The sequence below is a fragment of the Athene cunicularia genome (genome assembly GCF_003259725.1).
Source record: "Athene cunicularia isolate RWA chromosome 14 unlocalized genomic scaffold, athCun1 chr14_part1, whole genome shotgun sequence".
Taxonomy (NCBI): Eukaryota; Metazoa; Chordata; class Aves; order Strigiformes; family Strigidae; genus Athene; species Athene cunicularia.
The window spans coordinates 12843986-12854275 of NW_020799118.1; the positions used below are offsets into that span (position 1 = coordinate 12843986).

Consider the following 10290-nt stretch of genomic DNA (forward strand, 5'->3'; position numbering starts at 1 on the left):
TTTTTTTTTTTTTTTTTTTTTTTTTTTTTTTTTTTTTTTGGTAAGATGAATTTAGCATTGTTTAGTTATTAAAAATACTGGTTTTTAATATTGAAAAATAAAGCATTTAATATCAACTGCCCAGGCTGCAGGTGTTTACGGGAGTTGTGGCAGTGAGCTTGGAGCCAGCTGGGGGCCAGGGACCCCCCTGAGCTCCAGAGGGGCAGGATCGGGGGGGACGGGGACGGGACGGGACGACACATGACCCTGCTTGGGAGCAAGAGGGGCACAGTCAGAGCACGGCCTCGGGGTGAGAAGTGCAGATTTTATTGATATGATACCGATGGGCTGGCCCCCACCTGGGGGGTCTGTCCCCGCCAGGACAGTGGGGCCAGCTGTAAGGCCCAGGGCTGAGACCCCCTCGCTCCCTCCCAAGTTCTCTTTAGCAAAGCATTCTCCCACCCAAACTGGGAAACACTCCTGTCCCCCAGCTGCAGGGGGAGCTCGGCACTGGTTTGGGGCAGCAGGGTGTAACAGCAATCCCTCCCCAGGAAGGGAAGGGGCTGAGCTGGACCCTGTGCTGGGAGAAGCTGCGACAGGGTCAGCACCAGCACTCCCAGTTTAGGGAGAAGCAGCTCCAAGTCGAGCTTGGCTGGGAGCAAGGTGTGTGCAGCAGCACAGGGGGCTGGGGGAGTGGGATGTAGCTTAGGCAGGCGGCTTGCGGAAGACGCTCCAGGCGTGGAAGCAGCGGGTGAAGGGCCAGGGCTCGTTGCCTTTCCGCACCAGCCGGAGCTTGCGGGGCCGCGTGGGGTCCTTGGAGCGCATATGCTGTATGTAGACCTGGGGCAGAGCACAGCCATGGGGGTCCCTCCAGTGCTTACCCACCTCTGGGGCTGCTGTGAGCTCTGCCCTGCCATGCCCAAGGCAGGATCAGGTCCCTCAAGAGGACATGAAGCCCAAATCCTTCCCCCTCCAGGCAGCAGGAAGGAGGAGGAGAGCCCCTACCTGGCAGGCTTTGAGGCTCAGCTTGATCTCCACCTGGCTGGTCTGGGTGCCCACCCACATGTAGACCTGCAGGGAGGACACAAAGCCAGGCTCAGGCGAGGGAGCTGGGGGCAGATCCAGCCACTTGACACAGGACAGTCTTACCAGCCGCCCCCCGCTCACCTCCCGCCCGTTGTCCAGCAGCATGATGTCATCATCAGCCAGGTCATCCTGGCAGAAATCAGAGCACTTCTCCGACACGGAGAAATAACCCTTCTCGTTGGAGCACCTGCAGGGAGAGCCGGAAGGAGATGGCATCAGAGACATGAGTTTGTTAGGACTCAGCTCCTGGAGAAGGCAGGGACATGATGGCACAGCTGTTTCCTGCCCAGAGGGATGGACACAGTTGTGAGAGGGACTTTTCCTCCTGTGGAGAGCTGTGCCCTAACTAGTTTGGGAGGACTGAGTCCCCAGTGAAGGCCAGCACAGCCTCAGGTGCTGCAGGAGGAAGAAGACCAGCACAGACTGGAGCAACCTCTCTGTGACCAGAACCCACCTGAAGAGCCGGGAGTGCTTCATATAGTCAGCGTCTTCATCGTAGGGTTTCTGGCTCCCGATGCCCACCCAGAAGAAGTTTTCAGGCTCTTCACCTTCATTGATCACCTGCAAGGGCAGGGCCAGGGCTGAGCAGGGCTGTTCTCCTGCCCTGGTGGTCGCTGCCACCCAGGTAAGATGGGGCTGAGCCCCACTGTGCCCCCACCCCACTCACCTGTTTGCTGTAGGAGTCATCAAACATGTGGTTCATGATGTCCTCAGCCAACTTGGCCTCGTCGGGGTCTGCTGCCCGGCCCACCCAGGTGTAGACGATGCCCTGGTTGTCCGTACTCTCAAAAGGCACCTGGGGATGGGGAGCAGAGAGTCAGGGCTACCCAAGTGGGGTGGAGGGCAAGTGGCCAAGCAGCCCTGAGGATGCTCAGCCAGGAGTGGTACCTTGAGGATGAAGCAAAACTCGGAGTTGAGCAAACCAGCGTCTGTGTTGATCTGGATGCACCTAGAAAAGAAGCCCAGGAGGCACTGTCAGGGCGAGATCAGGCCCTCGAGCCTACAGGAACGTAGCCCACCAGGAGCCTGGCATCCCTGGGTGCTGCCCAGCCCCCCACGGGTGCTGCCTGGCCCGGAGCAGCCCCCCGGACGCTGACCTGGTGCAGAGGGCCCCACCGTTGGTGCGGATGTGGTAGAGGCTAGGCTGGGGTGGGCTGGCCCTGTCCTTCCGTTTGCCCCGGTGGATGACAAACCTCCTCTTGAAGTGAGAGAGGAACTTGGGGTTCTCCTGCTGCTGGGTCATGCGCACAACCTGGCCAGGGGTGGGTGTCAGCAGAGAGCCAGCCCCCAAACACAACCCCAAGCCCCAGCTGCACCCCCCCTTCATCTCTGCTGCTCCCCCCTGCCCTTAGCCTGGGGGGCAGAGGGGATGGAGAAGGGAGGAAACATTGGGGGACCCCTGTGTTACCCCCAGCAGCACACAGCAGGGTCACCTCCAGTTTTCCAGGGAAGAGACTCTCGAACTTCTTCTGAAGGCTGAAGGTGAAGGTGAGCCAGCCCATGTTGGAGGCCTCCCGGCCCTGCCAGAAGTAGACGATGCACTGGAAGTCTTCCTCAGGCTGCTTCTCCTCCTCCTCTTCCTCACCCTCCTCCTCCCCTTTGCCTTCGCTCTTCTTCTTCTTCTCCTCCTCCTCCTCCTCATACTCCACCGGCACCCAGTACCTGAGGGTAGGAAGAGGGGGTGATGTGAGGGATGGGGCAGGCTGGGGGTCCGGGCAGGGAGATGGTGGGATGAGGTGGTCCAGCAGCCCAAGATGGGACGAGCTGGGTGTCACCTGCAGAGGAAGACATAGCAGTCGTGGGTGTGGAAGTGACCAAACTCCTCCTCGGGCAGGCGAGCGAATTTCTTGCCCTCCAGCACAAAGCCCTCCATGCCGTCCAGGTCTTCGTTCCACTCCTCCATCAGCTGCTCCGCCTGCAGACCCAGGTGGTCTGTTAGCCCATGGCCACCAAGCCCCTCCATCAGCAGTCGGCCCAAGGCCGCAGGGGGCCACATGGGATGGTCCCCAGCCCTACCTCGCTCAAGGGCATGGGCGGCTGGCGGGGCAGGAAGAGTGCCGTGAGATCAGCCTTCATCTGGTCTTTCTTCTCGGCGTCCTTGCGGACCTTGCCGGCGAGGCCGCCCTCCTGCAGCACCGTCTCAGCATTGCGGGTGTAATCCACACGCAGGACGTCGTCCCAATTCTTGAATTTGGACTTGAACACCTAAAATTAGAAAGCAGATAATGCACTACAGCACCCTCTGTGGCACCCAACACCCTATCCGAGGGGGGCTGTGTTCCCGTCTCCCTCCCCGTGCCTGTTGGCAGGCACAGGGGCTGCCTTACCTGGCACTCGGTGCCCTCCAGGTTCCTGGTGACCATGGCGTGCTTGGGCCGGTGCAGCATCCCGCACAGCTCCTGGCTCAGCTTCAGCGCTGCTGCCCGCACCAGCCGCGGCGACTTCCTCCCAATCCAGATGAAGACGTCAGACCAGCAGTCGAGGATGTACACGCTCTTAGTGTCCAGCAAGCTCTGCAGCTAAGGGAAAAAAGAGGGTCAGGCACCCGCGGGTTTTTCCAGGTTGGAAAATGCCCTGCCTGCTCCCTGAGAAACAGTGGGGAAGAGCAGAGCATCCCCCACCCTGCTGGCCAAACCTGCCTCTCCCAGGGCACAGCTGGAGGCAGAGGGGGGCACAAAACCAGTCTCACTGGTCAGACTGGGAAAATCTCCCCACCCCATCCTACCAGGCGCATCTCTGGCATCAAATCAGCCTTCAGCCTCTTCTTGTGCTCCACCGAGAGCTTGTAGTTGATCTGGGGCAGCTCCAGGTAGCCCAGGCCCAAGCCGACCTGTGGAGGGGACAAGGACACGGGTGAGGGGGGGGTTGCAGAGCCGCGGCAACGCGGGTGGCCCCACGGCCAGAAGCTCCCCACCTTGTACAGCTTGGGCTTGTGGGGCTGGAAGTCATCAGGGACACAGGGCCGGATCTCCTCGGGCTGCCCCCCCAGTGCCTCCCAGAAGTCGGGGGTCTCCTGGCCCTGGGTGAACAGCGTGATCTCTGCTTTGCCCTTCCGCTCGTTCTTGTTGATCTTCTCAGCGAAAAGCCTGTTGCGGGGAGGGAGTGGGTGAGATGGCAGGTGAGCTCCCCACAGCCCCTCGGCACCCCCCAAACCAGCCCTACCTGGCCTTGGTGGTGCTGCTCAGCGTGGCCTGTCTCCCACGCCACACGAAGAGGTCAAGTCCATGGTCGAGGAGGAAGACAAACCTTGTGGATCCAGAGATGAAAGAACAGTCAGGAGAGAGCGGGCTGCACCAAGCATCCTCCCCACCCCAGGGGTCCCTGTGGACCACAGGGATCAGGGCTGCCAAGTGGCGTTTGGATCCCCATCCTGTGCCAGCACACAGCCAACTTTCACCCCAGAGCTGCAGCTACGCTGTCTTGAGTGGACCCTGCCAGCATCCTGTCCCTCCGCTGGGACCCTGTGTCCCCTGGCCACTGCCCCTGCTCACCGGGGGTCCAGTGATGTCCCTTTCAGTGCCACCGACTCCAGCTTGACGTTCTTCTTCCCATAGACACGGTACAGCCTGGGGGACAGACAGCCATGGTGGGACGTGGGGGACCACCTGCTCCACGCATCCCCCCCAGCCCCCGGCCCCAGCAGTACCTGGTGACGTATTGTGTGTCCTCGACGGTGAAGAAGCCGCTGGCTGTGCCACCCTCAATGTAGGAGATGTCATTGTCAAAGACCTGGGGGCAGGGAGGGTGTGAGTGTGGGAGAAGCAGGGCTGGGGGCTGTGGGGGGGCTGGGGCTTGGCCTCACCTGGAGGAACTCGTCACTCTCGTCCCCCATCTCCTCCCGGATGCTGCGACACTCAGCCCCCAGGTAGTTGCGGAGGTTGACGGCGTGGATGGCAGAACAGGCCTTCTTGTCCAGCGTGGCCTCCTGCCCGATCCAGTAGTAGATCTCCCAGCTGAGGGAGCCGTTCTCGTCTAGGAAGGTCTGGAGAGGGATGTGGTGTGAGATGGGATGGTTGCAGCCCCAAGCTGGGGACGTGGGGGACCCTCGGTCCTCCCTGGGTACCTTGAGCACAATGTAGCAGTCGGCCTCGTAGAACTTGCCGTGGAAAGCCTCGTCCACCAGCGTGGGCACAAAGTTCTCAATCTGCCAGACGCAGAGGCCAGGCAGCTGCCCCACGTCCTCACTGAAGAACTCCGAGTAGTCCAGCTGTGGCTTCTCCAGGCCCTGGTCCCAGCGACGTGTCTTCAGGTCTGGCGCCTTTGCCTCCCCGCTCTCCTGCGGGGATGGGGACAGGTCACTAAGCTGGGGACAACCGGGTCCCTGCCAGCCCCCGGCATGGCCCAGGGGCACGTGGTGCCTCTCAGGGCCCCTCTCCCATCCCAGATGCTACCTCTATCTTCTTGTTCTTCTCCTGGGCCACGTCTGACATCCCCTTCAGCACCTGCTTGGCCTGGTCATCCTGGGCAGAGTCTTTGCGCCGCCGGAGCCGCATCTTGCGGGCCAGTGGGTCCTTGGTGCCACTCCCTGGGGACAGGGTGACAGGGTGGGAGGCAGCCAGGACACCCCATCCCCGTGTGGGGCAAAGCTCGCTTCCCAGCCTCCTCCCAGGGCCCCACAGCCCTCCCTGTGTACGTACCGGCAGCAGCAGCCGCAACAGTGGCGGGGGAGGCTCCAGCCAGGCGGAGCTGGTTCTGCAGGGAGAAGTCGATGTTGTACCACTCCGATGTCCGATCCACCGGCTTTGGGGGCATCACCAGGTTGGGGTTCTCACGCACATCAAGGATCTGCCAAGGAGATGGAAGATTTCACCAGTCTGAAGCATGGGCTCACAGGGACAGAGGATGTGGGGTGGGACAGGAGAACTCCGGAGCACCCTGGGCTGAGGTAAAGTGGAGGAAGCCTCAAATCCACCACCTGCCTGGGCTGAGCTGCGTGCCAGACTGCAGGTACTGGCCCCAAGAGCCTCTGTCCTCACCTCAGCCCATCCCACCCTATGGCCCCGGGATCACACCTTGATGACTGGGTTTAGTTTTGGGCCCCTCACTACAAAAAGGCCACTGAATGACTTGAGCGTGTCCAGAGAAGGGCAACAGAGCTGGTGCAGGGTCTGGAGCACAGGTCTGCTGGGGAGCGGCTGAGGGAACTGGGGCAGTTTAGTCTGGAGAAGAGGAGGCTGAGGGGAGACCTCCTGGCCCTCTGCAGCTCCCTGACAGGAGGGTGCAGAGAGGATGAGTCTCTTGACCCAAGGACCCAGTGCCAGGCCCAGAGGGAATGGCCTCAAGCTGCTCAGAGCAGGGTCAGGCTGGCTCTGAGGAAGGATTTCTGTGCAGAAGGGGCTGTTGGGCGTTGGAATGGGCTGCCCAGGGCAGGGGGGAGCCCCCATCCCTGGAGGGCTTGAAGAGTCGGGTTGACCCAGCACTGAGGGATCTGGTAGAGTTGGGAACGGTCAGTGTGAGGTTCATGGTTGCACTGGAGGAGCTTCAAGGGCTTTTCCAACATTGATGATCCTGTGATTCTGTGATCCCAGGGACACGCTGGGGCTGTGGTGGACCCAGTCTGAGATAGACGGGGTTCTGGGCTCTCACCTCCACATCTGTCAGGAAGTGGATGGCCTCTGGCAGCGTCACCAGGCGGTTCTTGTTCAGCACCAGCTTCCTCAGCTTGGAGCACCTGTGGGACACAGAGATGTCAGGTCAGGGTGACACCCTATCACCACACAGCCTCTGTGTCCTCTCCTGGAGACAGAGCACATCCAGCTGGGGGCTTTTCCCTACCTGCACAGGCTCTCGGGGATGAGCTCCAGGTTGTTGTTGGCTGCCATGAACTCCTCAAGGTTGGCAAGCTTGCCGATGCCTGAGGGGATCCCGTCAAAGTCGAGTTTGTTGGAGTTCAGGTACATCTTCTTCAGCTTGGTCAGCTTGCAGATGGCTGACTGGGGAAGGAGGAGATGTCGGGGTGAGGGAGAACATGGAGGCACAGAGGCACAGGCAGGGATGCCATGTACAGGCAGGGACATACAGGCAAGGAGGTGAGCTGGTTGCGGGACAGGTTGAGGGTCTCCAGCTGAGTCCACTGGTCGATGCAGAGCGACAGCTCCGTGATCTGGTTGCTACTGAGGTTGAGGCGCCGCAGGCTGCTCAGGGTGTAGAGGCACTCGGGGACACGACTGAGGTCGTTGCAGGACAGGTCGACGTCTGGGGGAAGACAATGGGGTGATGCCACTAGCCCCAGCCCCACGCCAGGGCAGAGAGAGCCACGTGAGGGTGGGTGCCCTGGTCCTTACCTGCCAGGTTCACCAGGGCCTCGAGGCTGGTGGGGAGATTGCTCTGCATGCGCTGGGTGTTCCTGAGGTGGAGGGTCTGCAGGGCTGTCATCGCTGGGAGTTGCCTGCGCATCACCGGGAACCCCGGGGCAGAGACAGCGTCAGGGCTGGAGCAGGCACCCGGCCCAGCCTCGGTATTGTAGGATCCAGCCTGGATAAAAGGGGCCTTACCGGAGCTGCGCGTGCAGGAGGGGGTTGTTGTTGAGGATGAGAGTCTGGAGGTGAACCAGGCGCCTCATCTGTGGCGGGAGGCTCTCCAGCTTGTTGTTGCTCAGGTCGAGGTAGAGCAAGTCCGTCAAGTTGATGAAGAGCTGGTTGGGGATGGCCTCGATGCTGTGGGGATAGGGGGGTCTTCAGGGCTGCCTGGGACCTGCAGCAGCCCCGAGTCTCCCACTCAAAGAGGGGTAGAGAGCAGGACACAGAGTGAAGGAGGGTGATGGATGGAGGAGCCATAGCCAGGAGAAGATGGCTGCCCTGGCCTGGCTCTACCTGTTGTGGCCAAGGTTGAGGACCAGCATGTTCTTGGCGTTCTCCAGTTCCCGGGGACACTCTGTGAGCAGGTTGTAGCTCAGGTCCTGGGGCAAATGATAGAGCAATGCAGGAATCACCCTCTGCCCTGCATCCAGCAACCCAGACCTGAGAACTGGCTCCCAAGGGAACCAAGCAGCGCTGAGCCCTGATTTACGCCCTGTACCTTGCCCCTGGATGCTCCTTAGCCCCACTGTGCTCCTCAAGGGGCACAAGGGGCCACTGAGGAGCAGGACCGGGACATGGGAGTCTGTGCTGGCTCTCACATTACCCAGGGAGACTCTGCACCTACCAGCACTGAGAGGTCATCCAGCTGGAAGATATCATCAGGGACTCCCGAGTTCTTCAGGCTGTTTTCACGAGCCACGATCGCCTTGAAAAGGGAGGGAGAGGCACGACTGCAGCTGACTCTACATCTGCTGAGCCCCCCAGGGTGGCCAAGGATGATCCTTGTGTGCCCCCACCGCCTGAGGCTGGCTGAGAGGTGACTGGGGACACCAGCCCTGAGGATGCACGAGGGGGACACTTACCCGGAGGCAGGGAAGGCCGGAGAGCTCGCCGTGGAGTGTGGTAAGGCTGTTGTGACTCACGGAGAGGTGCTCCTGCAGGGAAGCCCCAGGAAAGCCCCAGTGAGCAGAGAGAGGAGCTGGCGCTGTGCGGGGCAGCAGTCAGGCCCCTGCAACAATTTGGGGGGTCCTTGATCCCAAGAGAGTTGGGGCCTTGCTGAGATGAGTTCAGCCCTGACCCACACGAAGCTGCTGGGACACTCCCTGTTTCAAACTAGTTGGTTGGCCCCAGCATGCCCATGCTGCCTCTGCATCCCTCGTTCCTTGGGGCAGACCTGACTGAGACACCCCAGCCCTGCTGCAGGGTTTGGGGTGTCTAGGCTGCTATTGAGCCAGCTTGTGGCAGTCCTGTACAGCCCTCAAGCAGACAGACCCCACCTCTTGTAAACACTTTTCACTGGGTGATCTGGAAATGGGCAGACCTGTGGGGACTGGCAGGGTAGGAGGAAGGCCTGGGGGTGAATTTATGTTTTCTTCTGGGCTGTTACCTGCTCAAGAAAATGAGGAATTGGCAGGCTGTGGGTGAGACAACAGGTTTTATGTCTAATCATGGCCCCTGAGCATCTGGCAGGAATGGGGGGAGCGTGGCTCCGAGCAGCACGCAGGACTGCCCCACATGCTGCCGCCGAGCAGTAAGCACCTGGCACGGGGACGAGGACTTTTAAAGTGTTGTGTTTGTCTGACACCGATTTAACAACGTCCATAACGTGTCACAGGACACCGCCAAAGCAAAGCTTAGCCACTGACTCCACCAAGGGCCTGGTTGTGCACAAAACTTGAGCTTCCCAAAAAATAAAGCCAGGCAGCTGCCAGCTCCTGCTCTTTTAGCAAAGGAGGAGGAAAAAAAGCTCCAAAACTTTAATTCTCCCCATACTAAACCTTCACCCTTCCCTTCTATTAAAGGGCAGATGATTTAAACATGGTTTTTAGTCTGGTTTTCTAGGAAAACAAGGTGAAACCAAGTACAAGCCTGTCTCAACCTCACTCCTAACAGCTCCTGCATCTAGTTGCAACCACACATCCTAGCTCAGCCCTATTATTAGACACCAGAGCATCTGCCGATGAGCCATGAGGCTGGCAGGCACCAGGCTCCCGGCACCGCTACGCAGGGACCCGTTTGACCCCACAGTCCCAGCAGGAGCTGTCGAGCCCCATCCCCTGCCCGAAACGTGCTGCTCACCAGCTTCTGGAGGGCAGCGAGCTCCTCAGGCAGGTAGCAGAGCCCCGTGCGGTTCAGCTTCAGCCAGCGCAGGCTGGTCATCGCCTTCACGTGCTCCGGGAAGTAGCCACCCTGCGAGGAGGAGGAGGAGGAGGGTGAGAAAAGCACCTGCCTGATGGGGTGAGGATTTGGGGGACCTCAGTCTGACCGGCCCTAGGAGGTCGAGGGGAGACCTGGGATAGTCCAGTCCTATGGGATTGGGAGCTGGGGGGCGCTGGGAAGACACAGTCCTGTGGAAATGGGAGCTGGGTGGGATAAAATCACCCAGCCCTATGGAATTCGGATTTAGGGGGGACTAGGATCACCCAGTCCCATGGAATTGGGATCTGGGGAAGACTGGGATTGTCCAGTTCCAAGGGATTGGGAACTAGGGAAGACTGGGATGACCGGGAGCTGAGGGGGGACTGGGATGACCAGTCCTATGGGATTGGGAGCTGGGGGCCAGGATCGCCCTTTGGGACTTCGGGGGAAGGGGGGGGGGCAGGATCGCCCAGTTTTATGGGATTGGGACGTGGTGGGCAGGGGCTGGGATTGCCCAGTTTTATGGGATTAGGCCCTGGGGGGCCAAAACCGCCCGGCTCTCTGGAGC

The 10290-nt window shown here is 60.3% G+C and overlaps 1 protein-coding gene across 1 annotated transcript; it reads right to left on the reverse strand.

The window, feature by feature from the left end:
* Positions 1 to 286: 286 nt before the first annotated feature.
* Positions 287 to 9775, reverse strand: FLII (FLII, actin remodeling protein). The gene is made up of 29 exons (XM_026858989.1): positions 9663 to 9775; positions 8447 to 8518; positions 8209 to 8289; positions 7878 to 7963; positions 7560 to 7721; positions 7350 to 7453; positions 7085 to 7260; positions 6841 to 6998; positions 6652 to 6736; positions 5703 to 5850; positions 5457 to 5590; positions 5129 to 5341; positions 4868 to 5047; positions 4712 to 4794; positions 4557 to 4631; positions 4228 to 4311; positions 3980 to 4151; positions 3791 to 3895; positions 3393 to 3584; positions 3082 to 3270; positions 2841 to 2980; positions 2499 to 2727; positions 2163 to 2317; positions 1954 to 2014; positions 1733 to 1861; positions 1520 to 1626; positions 1147 to 1252; positions 985 to 1050; positions 287 to 819 (listed from the first exon to the last, which is right to left on the reverse strand). The coding sequence occupies exons 1-29, from the start codon at positions 9741 to 9743 to the stop codon at positions 685 to 687; spliced, it is 3708 nt and encodes a 1235-aa protein (XP_026714790.1). The 5' UTR covers positions 9744 to 9775; the 3' UTR covers positions 287 to 684.
* Positions 9776 to 10290: the final 515 nt, after the last annotated feature.